This window comes from Mus pahari, chromosome 3, assembly GCF_900095145.1.
Source record: "Mus pahari chromosome 3, PAHARI_EIJ_v1.1, whole genome shotgun sequence".
In the NCBI taxonomy this organism is placed as follows: Eukaryota; Metazoa; Chordata; class Mammalia; order Rodentia; family Muridae; genus Mus; species Mus pahari.
The window spans coordinates 125043141-125067043 of NC_034592.1; the positions used below are offsets into that span (position 1 = coordinate 125043141).

Below are 23903 nucleotides of genomic sequence, written 5' to 3' on the forward strand. Positions count from 1 at the left end.
TTTCTATTTTTAGAAGTTCTTTACATCTTTTAATACTATTAATTGCCTATGATTTAAAAATCCAAGTATTTTTTTCTCTTACAAAACACTTGTAAACACAACCCCAAAGCTTGTTATTATAATGAATTCAATTTTTTTTTTTTTTTTTTTTTTTTTTTTATTTTATTTTTCCTCATTTATGCTTTGCTTTCAGTCTTACATGGCAAACTGCCCTTGCTCCCAACCTTAAGGGGTACACCACTGGTTTCCTCTGCACTGGAGGATAAGTAGTTTGCTAATGAGCAAATGCAAAGTGCTAAGCATTCTGGAAGTTTCAGAATTGGAGAATGATACTATGCCAACAGGTCGAGCTGGAAGGTCAAGGTCTATTTCCAGTGTTCCAATCGCATCCTCAGACATTACTAGAAGAACTCAAGCAGTACAACAGGACTGTTGCTCTTGAAGAATTTTCTTCCTGTGTTAGCCTTCTGTGCCGGCTCATCCAATCTTGCACCATTCGTTTTAGCGAAGAATAGTGTCTCCCCAATTCCTCTGTCTACTTCACACCCCCTGTCTAAAACCGCCAATACAAAAGTCTGTTCAGCATTTTCAGTTAAATGAGCCTTAGCTCATACTGCAAATCGTAAGATGGCTTCCTTCCTCTCTGCCTGCTTCCACTTAGATTTGTATCTTCAAGTTCTGACCACCCAGGCTACGTGCTCAGTCATGTTTAAGTCGTATTTCTTGACTGTCAGCATCAGTAAATGGCTGCAGGGAGTACAGACTGTACCAGTGAAAGTATCCCTCAGAGAGATTATGCATGGGAGCCTTTTCTTCGTCCCCACTTGGCACAGTGAACTTAACATGTCCTCCCCCAAGGATGTCCTCCTGTAAAATGATTTCACCATCTCTTTAAAATGTACAGAGATAAAAACTTCACATATTCATATTGTAGCATTTTTTATCTTATTTATGAATGCCCTTATTCGTGTTGAGAAAACATACTAGGTATTTAAGCTTTGAGAGGTTGAGTGTGCTTCTGAATATCTGGAAATGTGAACAACCCTCTCGATGTGACGATTAAGAATGTTGTGTAAGCCGAGGGTGGTGGCCTGCACCTTTAAGCACTAGGCAGGGGGACCTCTGAGTTGGAAGCCAGCCTGGACTACTGTGAGTTCTAGGACAGTCAGGCCTACACAGAGAAATCTTGGTGATGTTTTAGTTTTGGTTTTATTTGGGTTGGAGGGAGGCTATAACTTCAACCACCATGAATTGATGCCCTTCTTTTTTGAGGGTCATATAGAAAACAGTCACAACACAAGCCAGCAGCAGGCTAGACACTCAGCATTCCAACAGCCAACATGACAGTGCCTTAGAGATCTAGACAGGCAGTCTTGTTGCATATCTGTGGTTTATCAAGAACATTCCCTATGAGAAAACGGGAACTTTCCACTTTCAGGCATGCCTAAGACAAGATGAAACTTTTTTCCTTCATAGTTTTTTAAAGTCTCCTCCTCTTTTCCTCCTCCTCCTCCTCTTCTTTCTCTTTTTCCTCCTCCTCTTATTCCCTCACCCTCTCCCTCTCTCCCTCTTTCCCTCTTTCCCTGCAAGCCCTTCCCTCACTCCTTCCATCTCCTATCTGCTCTCTCACTCCATTTTTCCTTTTCTTATGTTTCCCTCCCCTCTCTCTTTCCTCTGTCTCTCCCCCTCTCTCCCTCCCCCTCCCTCACAGTCCTCCCTCTTTCCCCCTCCCTAAATTTAAACAGTACTCTGTGTTGATTAGAGCACATTCTTTCTCTTATCCTACTACACTTCTATTTTGAGAAACTGTGTGTGCACGTGATTATCTCACAAATTAAAGAGAACTCGGGAGACAGCTCAGGGATATTCAAGCATCTCAACCCACTACTTCCTCCAGTTAAATCCCCAGGGCATTTTGAACTTTAAGAGGGCAGTGGAGGGTGAGAGGAGATTGGCAGCAGGGCTGAGCTGATTCTCTGTAATCAGGACTCTGCTTTCCTTCCTTCAGCTCAAGGTGAGGATGCACCTGCTGTGTTTGCAGAAAGCCAAGGTTCCAGCGAGGCAGAAAACACTTCAGGTCCTGATGGTGAGTCTGAGCTGCCTGTGCTCAACTGTGATTCTCTGGTATTTTGCACACATGTAATCTAGGATGAAGGAAATGATTTGATCTAGGGATCAACATATCTGGTTAGAACAAAGTAAATTTCAAAAGCCAAATTCTACCTAGGAAATCATGAAAATGGAAGTAAGTCAGTCTCTCTCTCTCTCTCTCTCTCTCTCTCTCTCTCTCTCTCTCTCTCTCTCGTGTGCACACAAATTTTGTTTTAAGACAGCACACATGGTTTAAACATTCCATACTATATGGAGGTCATGGTGAGTCATTCCAAGGTCAGACTGCAGGCTACCTGGCCTACCTTAACCCTGTTGCCCCAGTGTTCCCAGAGCTCTCCACCGAGAGCTTGGGCTAAGATTCTTTTCATAGCCTCAACTGCTAGCCTCTGAGGCTTTGCCCAGACACACAATGACTCTTTCAGAGCACCTCAAAAATAAACCTATTTAAGAAGGTGCCCTCCAAATCAGAATCCAATAAAGATTCCAGCACCACGGACTTATTAACATTGCCTCTCCTATAGGCCTATGCTAAGAACATTCAGAAACGCCATTATTTACAGCAGAATAATACCTGTTTCAGCAGGCATGACTCTACTGGGCCATTGAGGTGTGTGCCTTAAATATTAAAGGTTCTCTTCCAGTGTGATTAGGAATGCTGAGACAGATTTAGGTGAAATGCCCTCTAACTACACCCAGCACTCCATTAAAGAAAAGCTGGGGTAAGGCAGGCAGCAGCAGTCCCCAAAATAAGGGAAATGCTTTCTGTAGACTTTAGAAGGCAGGGGTCATTGAGCTTGGCAGCTCGGTGAATGTATATTAGATGAGAGAGGAGACAGTAATTCTGGTTACCTGGGGCCCGGGAAGGGAAGAGAAACTCCAGAGGAGAGTAGCTAATCCCCTCAGCAACAGTAGATCTCACTGCTAAGAAAACTAGAACCCATAGGCCATAAATTATATAAAGTGATATATGTCTATTTATGTTTGGTGATACATAGCATTATAAAGATACCCTTACTTGTGGTCTACTATGCTATGGTTCTAGAGACAGACATATGTTATAATGTCAAAGTCGGGTTAAGAATATTTATTCATCTTCGACATTACTCATTTCTTTATGGTAAAAACTCAAATTCCCCTTAGCTCTTTGAAATGTAAATCTACCCTTCTCATCTTCAGGCACCCTCCTATGCAAGCCGATACAACTTCTCAAACTTACCTAAGTGCAGTGCAGAAAGCCATCCCTGAGTCCCTCTGAGTGTGTCTGATCTCTGGTGACTACTGCCTTCCACTCAGTTTCTGAGAGATGATTAATCCCTTGCCTTTCTGTATCCAATCTATTCCTTTTAATATAATCTCTAGTTCCACACATATCACAATTGACAGGATTCATTCCTGTAATGACAACAAGTATTCCAGGACATATATGTGCCACATTTTCTTTATCTACCTATAAATCCCTTAATATTTATTCTTATTTTGTGGATATTATGTTGCAAAGAAGTCTTTCAACATACTGGTTTTGTTTCCTTCAGAAATATGCTCAGTAATTGGGATGTCAGACCATATGGTAGGTTTGTTCCCAATGAAACTTACATACTGTTTTCTATAATGACTATACTATTTTAAATTCACACTAACAGTTTGCAGGGCTTCTCCAAACCCTTGCCAACCTTTATCATTCCCATTGTTTTGATAATCACAATTTCTACTGCAAGGAAATGATATCTTTGTGCAATTTGTAATTTGTACTTGAATATTCCTATTAGTCATTTCCAAGAAATGTTTGTTTAGATTTGTTACCCATGTATAAAGTAGGTCACATGCTCCCTGCTAATATTTCTGTAGTTCCTTTTATTCTGGTTATCAACCCCTTTTCAGTGAATAAATTACTGAGATTTTTCTCCCATTTGGTATGATGTCTCTTTTAGTTAGGATTTTATTGCTGTGAACAGACACCATGACCAAGGCAACTCTTATAAAAGGACATTTTATTGATGCTGGCTTATAGGTTCAGAGATCCATTATTATCAAGGTTGGAGCATGGCATTATCCAGCAGGTATGGTGTAGTAGAAGATAAGAGTTCTACATATTGATCTGAAGGCTGCCAGAAGTCTAGGAGCTAGGGGGAGGGTCTCGAAGCCCATCCCCACAGTGACACACTTCCTCCAACAGGTCCACACCCACTCCAACAAGGTCATACCTCCTAATAGTTCCACTCCCTGGGCCAACCATTTTTAAACCACCACAAAGTTTCTTCACCCCATCAACTTTTTTTTTTCTGCACAAGAGCCTTCCAATTTTATGAAATCCCACTTGTTTACTTTTGCTTTTGTTTCCTGTGCTTTTTTGAAGTGTGTGCCAAAAATCTTTACCCTTGCCAATGTCCTGAGGTGTTTCCCCTGTTTTCTTCCCATGGTTTCCCATCTTCTATGAGTCTTTAATCTTCATGTAGTTGATTGGTGTAGCTGATGACACAAAGAAGTCTAGTTTTACTCTTCGGCCTGTAGCCATTTCCATATGTATACAGCACCCAGTGAAAAGACTGTCTAGCACATGTTCTTAGTAACTTCTAGGCTCTCTAGTAACGCACGTGTCTGTTTTAAAGTCCAAACCTGACAGTTTGATCATTTCAGTTTTGAAGTATGTTTCGTATCTCTTTTGTTTGTTCAGAATCATTTTAGCCGTTGGAGATTTTTGTAGCTACATATAAAATTATTTTTCCCAACTGTGTGAACAGTATCATTACACTTTGGATATGGATTACATGGGGGTAGAACAAATATTTTCTACTTTTTGTGTGTCCTGCTTAGTTTCTTTGTCAATGTTTTATAGTTAAGTTTCCTCATAGATGGGATTAATTTTTTTTTTTTATTTCTAAAGGCAAGTCACTATGAGCATATAGCAATGCTATACATTTTTGTATACTGATTATATGTTACTGCAACTGTGCTGAATTTAGTTATTGGTTCTACTACAGAGGAGTCTTTGGCACTTCCTATTAATAAAATCATATCATGTGTAAACATGGGCAACGCTTCACTTTCACTACCCTTTGGTCTACTTTTTGCCTGAAGACTCTGGACAATTTACAGAGCTTTGTCAAATGAAAGTGGAGAGAGTATGAGACTGTGATTTCACATCTTAAGCTGAAAGCTTGTCAGTTCGGCTATTATCATTGATATTTATATGTTGTGTTTACACAGTTTGTCCAGCATTTTAATCATGAAACAACTTTTCTATCAGATGCCTTATTAGCATCGATTGGCAGAATTGATGGGTCTCATTTACATACATTGAACCATCATTTCCTCCCTGGGATGAATCCCACTTGTCCAAGTATAGAATCTTTTTACTGTGTAGTTGGATTTGGTTTCCAATTTTTGTCTATAATTTTACATTTGTGTTTATTGAGGCAATTGATCTGTAGTGTTCTCTCTCTCCCGTCCTCCCCTTTCACTGTGTATAGTGAGGAGGGAGAGGAGGAAGGGGAAGAGGGTCATGAGGCTGTTTAATTAATGTCAGCCTTATTTTTCTCTTATTTTTTGAAATAACTTCTATGAAGTGATAAGAGTTCTTTAAATGTTGCCTTTATTGAACAAAAACTCAAAACTATTGACATCAGTAACACTAAGTGGGTAGTACAGAAATGTTTGTTATTGATCCAATCTCTCTTCTTGTTATTGATCTTTTTCTATTTCTTTATGACTGTCTTGAGAATGTGTAGGCATTTGACATATAGTTGTTATATAACCAGTCATGATCTTTTGGGTTTATCAGTTATATTGCCTCCCTTTAAATCTGATTTTATTATTCCCTCCATAAGTTAGCTAAAGGTTCATTATTTTATCCTTCTAAAAAAGTTTTTGATGTTTGCATTGTTTGATTATCTTTTTATTAGTGTTGGTTTGGTATGATGCTGTTTTCTAGATCCGTTGATATTCATCGATAGGTCGTTTGCAATATTTCCAATTTCCTCTTATAATTGAATTAATTCCTACAAACTTCCCTTTTAATGTTATAGCCATTGCATCTGTTACGTTTTAGTATGTTATCTACATTTTATTTGTTTCAGTGTATTTCAATGACCAATTTTATTTCTATATCCACAGATCGTTAACAATATAATTTACATCCAAAAAATATGTTGGACTTTTTTTTATGACATATGTCCTGAAGAATGTTCTGTGTGCTTTTAGCAAATGGAGCATTCTGTGGATGACTGCTGGAGCCCCAGATTTAGGATGCAATTTAACCCTCTTGTTTGCTTGAGGTATTAGGTCTAGATGAATGTACAGCTATTCCTGATTCCTTTTGGATCTCCTTAGCATGGAATATTTCACTCCATCTCTTTGTTCTTAGTCTACACATGCCTTGAGTTGTAAAGTGAGTTTTGTCAAACCATCATGTGGTTTGGCTCTGTGTTTTATCCTAATTGAGAACTATGACATTTAGTTGAAAAATTAATTCATATACATGCAACGTAATTATTGATAGCTAAACTCTTAATTCAGCCCCTATGTAAACCAGCCCTAGTCTTCTCATACTTCCACTCTTCATCTTATGTTTGGTTTGCTTTACAATTATTTTCATCACACTTGATACGACACATAAAGATCATATGAAATCATACCATAGAGAACAAAAACAAAAGGGCGAAAACATATTCCTAAGAGAATTGGTTAAGTATGGTGACACAGGCTTGTACTCTCAGCTCTTTAGAAGCAGAGGCAAAGCCGATGAAGAACTCAGTCACCCTCAGCTATATAAGTTCAGTCCACTCTGGGCTACAGAAGATGCTATTTTGAAAAATGGAAGAAGTAGGGTAAAGCTAAAATAGTTTTGAGCTTTTGAAAATCTAATTCTCTGTCCTGGTTATTGGTCATTTCTCTGTCTATTGGTCTGGTAATCATTAGCTTTTTGAGTCTTCATTATAAAATTCCTCTTATCTGCCATGTTTCTTTCTATTGCTAGTCAGTTTGGTCTACTTGTAAACTAGTGCATACATTTTACAGATCCCCATTCTTCTTACTTGACAACTCTTTGCTCTACAAAAATGCAGCATTTTTGTAGAGCAGTCTCACCCACTTTCTTGGCTTCAGTTTTGTGACATTTCAGTCCGTCCTTGAATGCTAATGTGGACCTTTGCTGGACATAGTATCCCTTTGCATCAGTGCTATAGAGATTATATGCCACTTTTGCCTGGCCTGTATGATACACTGAGCAACCTGCTTCAGGATGACTTGGGACACCTTGTAAATTTTTATTTGCTTCTTTTCTCTTACAGCTTTGAGAATATCTTTATCACTTGCCTTAAATCATAACATACATTGGGAAGGTAGACTGTATTAAATTTGATTTGTGACCCTAGGCCTTGCTATATCTGGATGTTTGTATTGTTCAAGAGGAAAGAATCCTATAGTTGAATAATTTCTACTCCTTTGGTATTGCTAAGCCATTCTTGGACTCCAATTACAAAATATTTGTTCTTTTCCTAATAGAATCCCAAAGATGTTATTGGTCTTCCTCATTTTCAGTTCTGCATCTCATGGGAGCAGGAATTCCAGCTCACTAATGGTTCTCCTTGACTAATCTCCTGGTGCCTTCTATTGTGATTTTAATTTGCTAGGCATATAATATGACTACACTTTAGCTGTCTTCAGACATACCAGAAGAGGCCATTGGATCCCATTACAGACTGTTATGAGCCACCATGTGGTTGCTGGGAATTGAACTCAGGACCTCTAGAAGAATAGTCAATAGTCTTAACTGCTCAGCCATCTCTCCAGTCCCATCTAAGAATATTTTTTAGCTCTGATTTTGGGGGGTTATTTTTTTTTAAAAAATCCTTTTGTCATTGTAGCATTTCTGTTTTCTTCTGTCTCATTAAAGCTCTTTTCTTAAAACAAGTGTTTACCTTTCCAGAGAGTTCTCCTGCACTAGTCCCTACCTAGTCAGTTTCAGACATCTATGTTGGGCATGACTCAAAATACTTGATATTGTTAGCATGTCAGGCCATTCCAGTATCAACCAGTAAGCTCCTGCCCAGCTTTGTCAGTGCCCATCTTCCCAAAACTGTGAAGCAGGCTGCATATGTTCTGATACCTCCTCCATCCTGTATTTCAGTACTAGATAGCTCCCAGGTCAAGGTCTATGGGGAGAATGTATTGTTCCAGCCAAAATTTGTCCAAATACACTCTCAGTTTTATTGTTCATAATAAAACTGTGTCTGTACTCATAAGCCTGTCTCTGTTATCCACAGTAACAGCTTGCTGTGAGATGCCAGGGCAGAGCTCAGACTGACTTCAGAAAAAAAAAAATTCACTGTTGATAGTCTAGCCTTTAGCTCCAATGTCACATTTGTGTCCAGTAATGCTGCCAAAAGTAGCACAGCATTGGGGTAGGTCCAAGGCACACAGTAATATGATTGCTCGTTGGTGAAGTGGTATGGTGGCAACAGATTGCTGTGAGCAGCCTGAGCTGTGTGAGGTACTTTAGAAATCTAGTACTCCATGTCTTTACCTTACCCTGGATATCTTCAGAGGCTGTGGGTAGTCAAGCCCAGGAGTGGGAGCCATTAACACGTCCTCGGTGTTAGGTTTCATCCAGGAATTTTGGCCCTGTGCTACTAAAACTATAAGTTAGTACCCTCAGCAATTTGGGCTTATAGCAAACTAAGTTGAGATGATGTTGACCACAGCAGTTCTTACTGATGCTAAATTGAGACGTGCCTATGTCTCATGGTAACAAGGATCTGCGTAGTCAGGTACATCAAGGAACAATATTTCAGTTCATATTGGCCAAAACACAGGGTACAGTCTACTCCTGGTGCCAGGACAATGCTGGAACTCTGTTAACTGGCATGTTAAAGCTGCATTACCTGGGATTTGAGATAAATAGTAGAGACAGTCCCTTGGCTATCCAGGCTGGCACTAGGCTGGGTCACATACAAGGCTTGTAGCTACTGAGATTGTTTTAGCCACAGGAAGAAAGCACCTGTGTTGTAGCCAAAGCTGTATCCAAACTGGAATCTGTTCCTGAAGCATACATGTCTCTGCCTAATGTTAGAAATGGTCTATCAGGCTTTGAGCTGTGGCAGACACACTTTCCACCAGCTCCTGTATCAAAGTGCCACGGGAGTGTTAATGCTACATGCTAGCTTGCTTTAAAACCTTTCTTCCCAGGAGGTCGAGTCTTGTTCTCCACTCAGCCACCATAGACTTAAGGAGCCATGGTGGAGGCAGTTAACTGCCAAGCCTAAAGCACTTTCAATGGTTCTTTATTCAGCACCAGATTCACTGTGACTAGCTTTGCTCTACAGTTCAGGTTTAAGACTGGGACTCAATTATGTATCCCTCTTTTAAGCCAGCAACACCTTCCCATGCAGGTCTAAATGTTTCGAGTAAGGGGAAGGGTGCCACAGACACCTGCTTCAATGTGCCTTTTCATTTTGTTACACTAGAATATGAGAGTGACATCTGTCACCCCATTTATTGCCAGTGTTAATTCCGCTGATCTGCATAGCTAGGCAGTTGTCCCCTTCTTCCTTCATGGCTACACAATCAAGTGTCCTTCCTGAAGTTGCTTGTTGAGTAAAAGAGGATGAACTTTCCCAATAGAGGAGGAACAGTCTTTCATCAAGGGTAGACAGCCCTGCCATGCTAGAGCCACCAAATTCTCATGTTGTTACGGGAAAGGCAGGCATCATCGTCTCTTGCTGATCTACTCGGTTCCCATAAAGTTAGTTTATTAGAGTTGAATTCCAACTGTCTCTGAAAAGATAAACACCAAAATATGTCAGTCAGCCACCCTCTTTCTCCACCTTTAAGGGTTTTTTTTCAGGGGAAGAAAAAAAGTAAGTTGAGTTGATAATCAATTAGGAAATAATTTAGCCATAAGGGCAAGTAACATGGAGTTTTAAGTAAAGCTTCTTATGCCAGCCACTTCTCCACCACATAGGCTTGCCATCACCTGAACTGCTTCCCTTAATTCTCAGCTCTCTACCCATGACCATTCATGGGAAGCCGCAGATCCACCTGACCTGGCAATGGTGTTCAGCTGGAGAGAACCAGCTTCAGCTGACCCCTAAAATGATGGACATGGATTCTTACCGCCTCTTCACAAAGCAGGCTCTGTGGATGTTCAGCCCCCATATAATAGTCCTTGATGAGCAAGAAAGTGATATGTAAAATCTTGAGTCTATGTCCTAGATGCAGTAGAGACCTGTAGACTCTGAAGCCTTAGCAAGAACTTCTTTAACATGACTAAACTTTTTTTTTCCACAGAGCTATTTCATTATGGAGTGCTTTTATGGAACATATATTAATAGGTTGTAGACTGGGTGTCTTTTGACTAGAAGGAACAGAAACTGAGCATTTTACTGTGCTTAGCCCTGTATACCCCACTCCGAGAGGGGCCACTTATAGAAACACATGTGCCAGGTTGAACAGAATATAGCTGTTTCTCTTGCTAATAGAACTATTGCATATGACCAGTATACAGATGAAGTTTGAAGTGAATTGACAAATAGTTAGTAAATCAGTGCAGTTTTCAGATAAGAAAAGAGAGACCACCATTTTAAGCTGGAAATCCTGAGAGGGATCGTGGGATGCTATCCAAGGGTTTCATTCTTTGAAGCATCTGTGTTGTATGGGATCAGCACCTGCCATTATTCCATTACTCTTTCATGTTCTGGAAAAAGAAAAGAATTTTAGTCGTTGGTTTTATGCAAAGAACTAAATACCTCCCAAATAAATGGAAGTTATTATAGTGGTGGTATTCGTCAATATTGCCAGTGTATGGCAGGCAAGGGGGATATGTACAGTTCACAAAGTGGAAGGCATCAATCCTGTATTTGGAGGTGGGTGTTAGAAGAAAGATAACTAGAAGTGTTGGGTGTCTTTCCCTGGTTTCTTGAAAGTTAGAAAAGAGGGGAGCTGGTGAGCACCAGCACTGGTCCTGGACATTTGTACTAAAAGGTGTATTTGCTTGCCAGGGATTTGAAGCCAGAAGTTCACAGTTAATTATCTTTCATGTCTGTTTCGAGTATGTGTGGCTAGGAACTCAACTCTTGACTCAGTGTTCAAGATAAGCACTCTACCAACTGAGCTATATTCCCAGTCCCCCCACTGTCCATTTCTTTCTTTATTTTCTTAGCTTACAGTATGGGCTTGGATACTAAAAATCTCATTAAACTTGCTGACCCTTGGAAATTTCCAGAGTGACTGCTTTGGGCCACTTTTGGAGAAAGGCAGTAATTATACATTCTGTGTTTATGTAAATGCTTACATAGAAGGAACACAATCAAGTAAAAGGCACATGTATTGTTTGCTTTCCTATCTCATGTTGGCTACTGGCTGCCATACCCAGTGGCAAATTTGCAGGAACTGTTTTGAATTCTGAAATTGAAAACACAGCAAACTGAATGGGTCTATTGACCTTGTCACTATGGAGGGAGCCATGTACCTCTCTGCATGTCAATGATCTGCTTTTCTTTGTTTTCTTTCTTGGTTTTCCTAGACATCTATTAGGGCCTTTGAATTTATCTATTTAAGGATGGTAATAAATACACTCAAATTGCCACACCACAAGTCTTGCATGAAATGACAGCTCAGCTGAGAGGAGAGTGAACCCAAACCTCCTGGTCCCCGTGTTATGAATAAATGAAAACAGAAAAGGCATAAGACAGGAAATTGGAACATTTTCAGACAATAGTGGCAATCTTCATGTGTTTAACAGTTTAGTCTTGATAATGATTTAACCCTTTCTGTTTACAGTTGACATGAACAGTCAGGTGGATGGTGTAAATGAGCCAACAGAGAGTCTGCAAGAAGATCTCCAATAGGTAAGTTACTCCGATGGTGGAATTTTTTAATTCATGAGCTAACCATAAGGATTAATTTGCAAACAAGATGTTGTATTTCTCTTGGTTTTGTCAGGTCCCAGTGTGTAACTTGGGCTCTTGAAGACTACCCCATAGAAGCTTGTCACCTTAAGTAGAAAGAGCATGCTGTAGCAAGCATATTTAAATAATGGACACCTTAGATTTCCTCACTCTGACAATAAGAGTAGTGTTTTCCCATCAGTCTTACCCCTTTTCTCCTAGAGAGATCACATTATGTCAGTAACCTCAGTTGATTCCAGAAGCATCATTTTTTTCCAGGAACAGCATACTGTGTTGTTTGGTATACCTGTTTTTTAAGTGTAACACTAAAATCTTTACCTGAAAGAATGTATAAAGACATATAAATATATGTTGGCAGAAAAATAGGTGCCTGAGTTAGCACACTGCTTCCTGAACACATGTGCATCTTTACAGATATACCTTGAGTTCAATGAGCCTGAGGCAACAACTCCTGGGAAAAATAAAGCAGTAACCAGACCATACTATCTAAATCATATCTAGAGTGACTGATAGTCTACTAGACTTCTCATGACTTTCCCAACCCTAAAAAGGGCTGTGGAAAAGATCGGAAAACCTGAAAATAATGAAGTTAGCAATAGTATTAACTAAACGTTAAAAATCTCATAGAACAATGAACTCTGAGACAGTGAGAGTAGAGCACAGATAAGCCATGGTTGCTCCTTCTATTCCCTGGTTCCTCTTGGTCTCTGTTTCCAGCCAGAGGACCACCTTGCATCATACTTGAGATCTAACCAGATAATGAAAGTTCTAATGACTATAGGTGAGAATATATCTGTCACTGTCATGATAATCATGAACTTTATGCTGCTATAAATTTAATACTATTTTTATACCACAAAATTGTTTTAAAGAATACACATTTATATAAACATGAACACATAACATTTTTACCTTAGCCATGTGCTTCAAATACTCTGGGAAGTTTCCACTGAAAAATAGTGAACTGAGATGAGCTTAAATAGCTCCCACCATTCCTCAGTGCCTCCTGTCCCTTTTGTTCTTTAGCTGCGAACAAACTACAACTTACGAATTTTTTCTATTAACATCCAAGTAAAGTACCAGTATAGCTCTATTTCCTTGACCTTAGATACACATGAAAGTTCAAGAGCTTCCAGTTCAAAGTTACTTGAATTTGTGAACATGGTCACCATCATTTCTTCTCTCACCTGCTTTTGAATAGCTCAATTGCCAGGCAATGGTGGCACACACCTTTGGACTTCTGAGTTCGAGGCCAGCCTGGTCTACAGAGTGAGTTCCAGGACAGCCAGGGCTATACAGAGAAACCCTGTCTCAAAACGCCTCCCCTGCTATCTAAAAAAGAAATAATAGCTCAAACATTGCTTGTTTTTCCCTATTCATACAGATCCCAAATATTAATTTTTAAAAGACTTTTAGGCTACTAGAGCAATCTAAGTTAATTAACAAACCCAGGCATGATCTACTGAAGCTTTTCTTTAAAGTGATAAGGCAACTGGAATCTGGAGAAGCCTGCTGGTTTACCTGACTTTACCACACAGGTTTCCTGAGCTTTATTCCACACATATATTGATGTATACTAGATACTACCTCTGGCTATTCAGATATGTTGTTCCTATGTCTACTGATTCAAGAAAACCATGAATTTAAAAATCCTTAAAAAACAAAACCAAAGAATTGCATATGTAGTGAGCATGTAGAAACTTTCCTTGTTACCTCTAACTAGTGCAGGATGACAACCACACAACCTAACATTACATTACATGAAGTATTTTGGTAATCTTGAGGTAATTTGAATTAAACAGAAAGATGTGCATATGCAAATATCACACTGTTTCATACCTGAAACTTGAGCACTCATAGCCTTAAATATCCTTCAGGATAACTAGAGACAGTCTGCCACAGACACTGAGTTCTCACATCTGTGTCAGCTTTATCTCCCACATCTTCATGGCCTTCTGTGTCCTGTAATGCCATAGTTTTATTCTTTTAGCAGAGTCACAGGTTAGACTGGTTTTTCACATTAATTACATCAAACATACATTAATGTGTTTGGAGCCTTTATTTTTACACGACTATTGCAGTTAGGGTTTGCACATAGTTGTTACTCTCTAAGACTCATCAGATTTAGTTTGATGTGGATTGACACTGAGATACTGCCTTTAGAAACTTAACATCATCATCTGGTACAAAAAATATGGAGTAACTGGAACTCCTACATTAACATTGATAGGAGTTAATAATGTTATATCCTGTGTTTTCAATTATTCTAACAAAAATCAGTGAATAAGGAGGAATGATTTATTTGAACCCTTGGGCGCTTGAAGATCAGCAGGAGCATCCAGACAGGGGATGGCCACTTGGGTTCCAATAAAATCTTCAAGGTCATACCCACACTGACTATAGGCAATTCTTTCAAAACTGTTAGACTTAAAGGAAAGAGGTGAAGAAGCCCAAAGAGTTTAGAAAAAAAAAAAATGACCATTCAGCATTATCAAGCTGATTTTGTCCCAGGAATTTTAAGCATAGTTTCATAGATTCAATTTAATAAATGAAATAGCATTAAATCCTCTGGAAGGTAAAGATTATATGATCATTTGAATATTTTAAAATCTATCAGATGTTTTTCAACACTTCATTATGAATACCCCCCAATATTAGACCTTAATGACCAGCATTATACCAAATGGTGAAAAAAAGAAAGCATGACCAGTAAGCCAGTAAGCCCAGGGTACCACTACTAATTAACCACTGGGACGAAGCACAATGTAGAAACACTATAAGGGGAAAGACTATGGCTTTAGAGAGGATGGTCCTTTACACTGTGGCAGTCTGTTTTGCTGGTGAGGGGAGCTTATAAAATGACCTTTTCATGGCAGAATACTAGACCGGAATTAGAAAAGAGTGTGGACTTCAAGGGCCTGCTTCTAAATACCCTATGTCATCCAGATGCAATGGTTTCTACCACATCCCAAAATAGTGCAACCATTTAGAAACTAAGTGTTCAAGGGTCTGAGCCCATGACAGGATTTTCACATTGAAACCATAGCAAACCCATAAGGAGATACAGTATCATCACTCTTTACTAGCTATGGGCACTAGACGTTTTAGACAGAGCAATAAATACATAAAAATGGAAGGGGAAAAATGGAAGGGGAAGAATAATGTTATTCTTTTTGCAGATGATATGGTTCTATATAGGAAGACAGATAAAAATCAGGAAAGTAGCAGTACACAGATCATAACAATGTTCTGAGAAAAAAAGGAAAGTCAGGCAAACAATCTTTCAGAATAATTACAAAAATAAGCTATCAGAAATAAATGTAATCAAGGGATTGGAAGATGGTGCTAGTGAAAATCATAAGACACTGAGGCATGAAATCATACACATACACACACACACACACACACGAGAGAGAGAGAGAGAGAGAGAGAGAGAGAGAGAGAGAGAGAGAGAGAGAGAGAAGAGTTCCATTTCATGGATTTAGGAGAATTAGCATTGTTAAACTGTTTATATTACAAAGACAATGGCCTATTAGCTCAATTGCAGTCTCTTCCATAACACTTGCTATGGTCTGAATGAGAAATATCCCTTACAGGCTTAATGTTTATAAACGTGATTCCTTGCTGGTGCACTCATTTTGAAGGTCATGGAACCTTTAGGTAGTGGAACCTACCTGGAAGTATGGTTCTTCCAGTCTCCCCTCTGCTTCCTGGTCATGGACTCAAGGTCACATCCCACCATGCCTCGCCAACTACTGTGATGAACTGTATCCTTTATTAAACTGTAGCATAGAAAATTCCTCTTTCCCTTAGTTTGCTTCTTGTCAGGCATTAAGTCACAGCAATTAGAAAAGGAACTAATACAAAAGAGTTTCTTCACAAAAATGGAATGGCAGCAGTAAAACCCTAATCATATGGAAATAGAAAACAACAACAACAACAAAACAAAAAAAAATGTAATCCTGAGTAAAAAGAGCCAACTTGAAGGCACAACCTTGGAGAGCCAGAATCCACATGCAGAGGACTGAAATACTCTGTATAAAAACTAACTAAAAACAAACAAACAACCCCAAAATGGGGGAGGTCCATCAAACACCTAAATGGAAACCCCAAACATAGGAAAACACTTTAAGTCAGCGGTCTGGGCAATGATATTCCCAGAGAGAACCTAAATAGTACAAGAACAAAAGGAAAACTTCAAAAGTAGGATTACATCCAATGGCAATGCTTCTCTGCAGCAAATGAGAACAAGCAACACAATGGAGAGACATCTACAGAGTCAGGGGAGTGTTTGCCAGCTACATATCCCAAAGGAAGAATATACAGAAGAGAGCAGAAAAAAACTTAAAAGCAAATTTTCTACCTAATAAGAAAATAACCCAAATAGATACCTCTCAAAATACCAATGCCCAACTAATATATGAAGAACAAATGAAAACAAAACAAAAATATGAATACCATTAGCCACCAGGGAAATGTAAATCCACACTACAGTGATATTCCATCTCACTCAGTTCAGCAACATTATTGGTTTTAAAAGATTGGTGAAAATGTGGCAAAAAAACTAACTTAACCCAATGTTGGTAGTAATATAAATCCACTGTGGAGAAACAAGATGAAATTTTCTCAAAAGGGAAAAATAGAATTACTATAAGATATAGCTCATAGGAATTGGGAAAGGAGAAACTATAATCAGAGTAGATTGTATGAAAAAATCCATTTTCAATAAAAGAAAAAAAATTAGAAAATGCATAGCCATCCTAGTCCTTGGCATAGATCAGCATGGCATATCTACATGCAGGTAGGTGTTGGTTGCTCCATTATTCATAGTAGCTAAGACAGAGAGTTATGCTGTATGTCCACAAAGAAACTGCCATAACGGACAAATGCAGCAAATGAGTGGAACATAGTACATTGTGTTAAATGAAATAAGCCACTCAACAAAAATGTCACCATGAAGTGAGGATAGCGGTAGCTAGGGATTGAGAGAGGTCTAGCTTGGGCATGGGGTAGAGGTGTGTGTGTGTATGTGGGGGGGGAGGCATTGCTAGGACCATGCACACTGTAGGTATGAATATAAATATCAGACTGAATCCCATTTATATGATGCTATTTTTTTGGCACAGTCTAGATATCTCACAGTAGAATGGATGAAAAATAGGATCTTTCCAGACAGAGTAATGGCAGGCACTACTGGAAAAATGAAGAAAGAATAAAATCAAGAAGCAAGAGTATAACTCTCAAACACTATACTGAGAGGGGTTGAGCACAGAGATGCTTGTGCGATTCTGTTTGTAGAGAACTCATTTGTAGAAAGTTCTAGATCAGGTAACGCAATTGCACAATTATTGGTTCCAGAGGAGTAGGCCTGGGAAAGGGAGATTTCTTTAGTCATGAGAATTTTTTTGATCATGACAGTGTCACAGACTAAATGTGACTCTTAAGACTGGAAGTAACTGAATGTACCTGGCTTGTGCATTTCTCTGGAGGCAGAGTAATCCTCAGCTTAAAAAGTCAAACGAAAATGACCGCAGACTCTTCTGGAAAAGAGTATGTTAGAGTTGGCTCAAGGGTGGAGAACCCAGCAGATGCTTAACAAAAAAAGGTCTCATCAAAGGCTTTGGCAAATCTGCATACTGAAAATTGTTCACATACCAGTCTCTAGAACCTAGAATGTACCAAAAGACTGGGAAAGGAAGAACACATCAAAGGTAGATTGTTCAAAGAATTCTTTGAACACTTGAGTTAATTGTCTCCATCAGCTGAAGCAGTTTGTCACGTGGCCTACATATATCAGCAGTGATTTATAAGATCTTTAAAGATACCATGTGCCATCAATTACAGTTCAGAAAGGCAAAGCTCTTTGATAGTCAATAAGCTATTTCTAGGCCTGTTTGAGGACTGAGAGACATTTCAAGAGCTATGTTAAAAAGGTACTCCTTGCTAAGCCTTGTGAAGATGCTTAATCTTTAATCTAACAAATGATTCCTCTTTGTCTTCCTCAGGGCCACAAGATGAAGCAAAGGAACAAAGAACTGAAGCTAAATGACAGCCCTCAGCATGGCAAGGCCTGGCCATGGGGGACTTGGGAAGATGCTAGTGTGTGCTGTGGAAGGGGGTGGGGGAGGGGGGAAGGCAAGTTCATGGAAGAAAGGGGGTCCTTTGCTCTAATTCTCCAGCTGCATTTTGTTGTTTACCTACAGAAAAGAAAAAGATGAAAAAACAAAACAAAACGAAAAGAAAAGACAAGACAAGAAAAAGCAAGCAAGCTCCCTCCATATGTGGGAGGCCCTATGCTTAGCATCTTTCAGGCACTCAGTCCATATCATTTCTGTCTTTTCTCCATGTCTCACCCTAGGGCCATGGTGATAGGGTTAATACTCACCCGGGGCTCCTTGCCCCTCTCTGCTTTCTTAATTCTCTCACAAAGCTGGTCATAGGACAATTTGTTCCATGAAAAGGAAAAAACGTGATGACAGGCTAAATCGACAGGCTAAATTTCAAGAGCTGCCATGCCCATCACTGGTATAATCCACAAACAAAGGAGGAAGGATAGAAAATGGGTACAAACCTCAGATAACACTTGGAAGAGGTCTCAATAAGGAGTTCAAAATATTCAAATCAGGCATTAACAAGGAAGGTCAGACTTGGCAGCCACCAGAGTCTCCACCCTTCACACCCAGGATTCCCTGTGTGTTCATTTTTGGGGGCTGATTTCAAGCACTGCTTCCTTGGTTTATGAGGTCTTCACTGTGTGCTTCCATATGGAGTCCATCTCCAAGATGTGGTTCTTTGTACACAATTGGAATGGGTATTACTATCATTGAGATCAAAGGGAGTGTCTTGCTTCATTTAGGACTCAAGTCTATTAATAACAATTTTGGCTTTCAAAGTTCCACTTGAAGTCTCTACTCTTCATAAAATAATATCCATGGTAACCCAAGGTGTGCTGGCCCACAGAGGTTCACACTTGAAGTTAGGAGCATTTGGAGCCATTACTTCTAGCCCTGACTTCCTAGTCTGCTAATGCCAAATCCAAGGGTGATTTGACAGCTCATCCATTCACCCAAAAGTTAGCCAGAACTATATATGATGTAAGAAGCCAGTGGAACAGTGGTAGCTCAAGCAATGAGGACCAGGGGAGGCTGGGCATCATCCCAACTATCTATCCCAGAACAATCCCAGGTCTCCTACTGCCTCTTGGGGTTCTAAAGACATGGTAGTGTCTTTTGCATATCATCTTAACTCCCTAGTGTTTTAGAATTGTGATGTTTTATGTTACTATGCCTAACAAAAGGGGGAATGTGGAACAGAGAATATCTAAAGTCAACAGTGAGATGATGCCACTTTATAAGTATCTCACCCAATTTGCTAGTTTGGCCCTTTCCTGTGGAAAATCCACCTTATCTTCCTATGACTAGTTTTGCCTGCTCGGCATTAGTTTCTGTTTCTAGGTAATTTATTTGGTATGATAAAATATGTAGCAAACCATACCTCTGCTGTGTACGTTACCTTTTAACGGCTCTTCTGTTCATTAACACAGTTCATCAACATAACAACAAGGCTGTTTCAGGAATTTCATAAAGTTTCCCCACGGCTTTTGCTTTTTTTCTTTTTTTTCCTCTTTCTACAGTTTGGCATGACGGCATATACCTCTCCATCACACGTTGTGTTCTAGAACAATGCTTCCTCTAAATAATCTAAGGATGCCATCCAGATAGATAGCTTCAATAGAAGATGGCAGATCTTCATATTTTACAAGCACCCATCACTTTTGTGAAGTGCCTGACAAGAGAACCATGCTAGAAAGGCATTTCCCCATAACTCTATGGGGAACTTTACCTCGGCCTCCATTATAGGGTCACAGTGGGAAGGCACCCCTGAGATAAGAGGAATAGCCAGAACTGAGACAATTCCAGGCCACCTTTCTCATTACCAATGGCAGCCATTGTGTTTGGTCATCTTGTGTGGGGATAGGTTAAAAAAAAAAGGGAGAGAATTCTCTGGAAACCGTAGGAAAAGGAAAACAGTCTTTATATTTAGGAAACAGAGAAGGAGGAGTCCCACTCCTGAATTTGCTTAAACTTCCTTTTATGAATTAAAGTGCATTTTCATCTTTGCTTTGCGGTAGATTTTTGGTTGCTATGTGGCTGAATGATTGTATGCTTTAAAATAAATAATGCAGTTAATTTACACTTCAATAATGAAATATAAAAATGTTAGCTCTGGGCCAGACTGAAGGCATCTCAGATAAGGAGACCCGTTGTTCACTGGCCCTGTCACTGCACAGGCTGTACAATGCAGTACATGTGGGAAATGGGCTGAAGCTTTCTGCACATGAATGCTAGATGGCCGTTTCCAAACACACTTCAGAGAGGCCACATGTCATGAAGGGCAATAGGGGGAAGGGAGGAAACTAGCCATGCTATTAGTCACGTTTGCATACTGAGGACTGAAGTAGACCTTCAACATAATAGTCCTAATTAAAAAGGTACTCACTGCAGACTAGACAAAGGGGCTTTTCCTCTTCCTGATAACTATTCAGGTGATGGACAAGTCTTCTTTGATAAAAGCTTACAAAGACGACATCTGAAGCACTGTCTATGATACTGGGTCACATATTAATCACTGCAGCTAATTGTAAATCTTTCTATGAAACACTGAAAAGCCTCTTTGTGAATTAATACAGTTCTGCTTGATGCACTTGGTTTGCAAAGACATTTCTCTGTATGTGGTGCATGTCAGCTGTGCTTTGAAAAAACAACAAAGTTAGCAGAATATGTTCAATATATTTTCTCGGGAAATAGGGTTTTTATCATATGACTCATTAAGGATTTGCCTTACCCTGACATTTGTGATATAAAGGAAAATCAGGAAAAAAGTAATTTTCTTGAACAAGATATGTTTTTACTTAATGCAAATAAATGTAGTCTGTTGCTTGCAAGGAGAAAAAATGTCTTCTGGTATTACTAGGGTAACATGTGCCTCTTTTGTTAAACCAGTCTTGAAATGCTGGACAGCTTCTGGGTCTGTTTGTCTCTTCATCTGTGCCACACACTATGACACTTAAATGACTGTTGCCTTCGAACTATATTTGTTAGAGCAGAGTGCAAATAAACTTCTTTGAGAGGATAATGTGGAAGTATGTGTTTTGTGAAATGTGTCCTTTAGCCACAAGCCCTAACTCTGTATTCATTTAATGCTACCCATTTGGTCATAAATAAGCATATTTCAAGTTGCCTCTATTAGTCCACTCTGACTCAATGATGTTCATTCCTTACTGAGACAAGTTGGAGTTTGCCCATGCTTTTCAAACTACAGAAAAGTTTCTGTTAAATGCCTCCAAACACTCTCTCTCTCACACACACACATGCAAATTTTTCTTTCTAAATAAGCCATTAACTTACTAACAGTTTCTGAGATGCTGAGATAAAAAGAAAATGGGTCCATCCTTGGGGTACATCCTCCATTAGTGGATTTTTTTCTCAAGTACCTCCTGTGAGCTTCGTCACTGGATGTGTGACTATGGCAGTCACACCTTCACTCTACTGTTGACAGAATCATGATAGATAAAATTACAAAAAAAAAAGTGGTTTGAAGTGTGGCACAGAGCCTCCAAAAATCACTGGGAAAAACCTCAATGCTCATTCCAAAGTGCATATACATAATCATTCTACAAAATTAGATTCCCATCACTTCCAGAACAAGTGTACCAGTTTTCCAGTTCTTGTAGACAACCAAGTGAGATCTTTCATAAAATGCCAGTGATGGATAGCCTAAGCTGCCATATTAGAGGAACATGTTTCCAGTAGTAAATAAAATTTGAAGAGGAAATAAAAAGTAAGCAGCACAGTCTCATGTTTTAGCCAGCATTCTTCACACAATGGTTCACAATGATAATGATGATCAGGTGAGTTGATTCAAGCCCTGCTAGATACAATGCTTCTTTTATACCCAGCTATTCAAGACTCTTCATATCACTGATGGTTCTCTGCTGACACTTCAACCAGCACTCAAATAGAACACTGTGCAGGGACATTTTCCAGGAAAACTATAGGACTACAGAGAAAGATTAGTTTTTTAGTTAAATTAATTTGTCTGTTTCAGTGTTGAATATTCATTTTGAATAAACATTCAGCTATCCAGATTCAAAGTGTAAACTCCCTACTGCTCCTATTTCTTGTTATGTAATAGTTTTTGCACTTCTTAGATAAAAGGCCTATTTTCTAATTACTGTGCAATAAAACCAATACTTAACTAATCAATATAAATATTAAAGTTATAGTAGCTAAAACTATAATTATACAATATTCTTAAATATTTAACTTTGTATTACAATATTTTTATACTTAAAATTTTTAAGAGAGCACATTAAATTAAGATATTTAGCAACAGAAAAATGAATACTGAACAAAGATATTTTTTCTTATTTGAAATTCCATAAAAATGGGTAAATCTTGAGTACCTATCATGAATAATTTTAAAAGGTAGCAATAGAAAATTTAAGTACACTAAAATGAAATTTTATGGATAAGCTGCTTATCCCATATCAAATTTACTTCTAATTTGCCAACAGTACAAGAGAGCAAATACACAAACATGCACACAATCAGTTCATGGAATAAACAACTACTGATAAGGTTCTTTGTGGCCATCTCTTCTTTTTTGAACCAATCCATCAAAATAATGACTGCAAATTGATAAAATCACGTAAGTAACTTCAGGTAATATCTCTGATTTATGTTCATTTTATATTATTTTCAATGTTGAATGAATCACACCCTGTGTCATGTATGGCCCTTATTTCTTCAGGTGGCTGTATCACATGCATGTTCTTCTCAATCATTTCCCTAAGTCATTTAAAATATGTTATAATAATGGTGGAGGTCTATTGTATCACTTCCCTGTTGTATGACACTCAACTTGAGTCTTTCTTCCTTTAAATGAAAACTATTAGCATTATTTTTTTTTAACCACAGTTTTGTTCTACACCAGGCTACACTTTCAGGAGATGCCCCGGGGTTAATGAATATTTGGCACTAATCACTAAATTATGTTACAAAGTTATACTGCTAGCAATTATAAAATGAGAGTTTCCACTTTGTGGGGCCCTCGCTGACCTTGAGGCCACTATAAACATGGACACTTAAACATGTCAGCATGAGAAATTGTTTCTCATTATTACTTTAACTATCTCATCTTCATCTACTAATGAGGGTGGACAGATTTCTGTCAGCTGCTTGTATTTTCTGATTGGGGAATTAATCTGTTCATATTCTTTTGGTCATTTATCACTAGGATTTTGCTTTTCTATTGATATTTATGAGCTGGCTCTTTATAGAGAGTTTTACCTTTATTGTCATATTTCCTGCATAAATTTTTCTACTTGTCTTTCACTTCATAATTGTGATTGTGATATTTTCTGACACACAGTCATTTTTATCTCTCTGTGGAAGAAAACCTCTTTCCCTTCATGTGGACATCCATGTCTTTTGTTGCTGACAATACCTGTTGAACTTCATTTCTGCTTCTGCCTCTGATGAAATCTTTAGCCTAGTAAAGAAGCCTTGTTCGGCTCTTCTGATTATAGGTCCTCCAGTCCTACACTGGCCAGAAGATGACAGCCACATGACCAGGCTGGTCAATCATAGGAGTTTAGCTACCAGACTTCAATGATTGGTTTAGAAAAACTTGTCACCCAAACTGGACCAATCAGTAATTTCTCTAATTTGATATGTTTGCTGGGGGAGAGAACTTCACCAGTTCCAATGAGTAGGTTACCATGATGATTTCTGTAGCCTTTTCTATCAATCATGAGATTGATTAAATTCCTCTTTCAAGCAGCTCTTGGGATAGGTTTGTAGTCATTTTTTGTTTTACACTCATTCT

General features: G+C 38.8%; 1 protein-coding gene across 4 annotated transcripts in view; it reads left to right on the forward strand.

The window, feature by feature from the left end:
• Macrod2 (mono-ADP ribosylhydrolase 2) overlaps positions 1–21156 on the forward strand; it is a 1928923-nt gene extending 1907767 nt beyond the window's left edge. For 3 of the 4 annotated variants that reach the window (XM_021192060.2, XM_029536732.1, XM_029536734.1), the window contains exons 17-19: positions 2009–2086; positions 11887–11954; positions 18020–19997. In XM_021192060.2, coding sequence (XP_021047719.1) covers positions 2009–2086; positions 11887–11954 — 146 coding nt within the window. In that variant the 3' untranslated portion in view covers positions 18020–19997. Of the gene's footprint in view, positions 1–2008; positions 2087–11886; positions 11955–18019 lie in introns of all 4 variants that reach the window. The other variant, XM_029536733.1, reaches the window with a different exon arrangement.
• The last annotated feature ends 2747 nt before the right edge of the window (positions 21157–23903 follow it).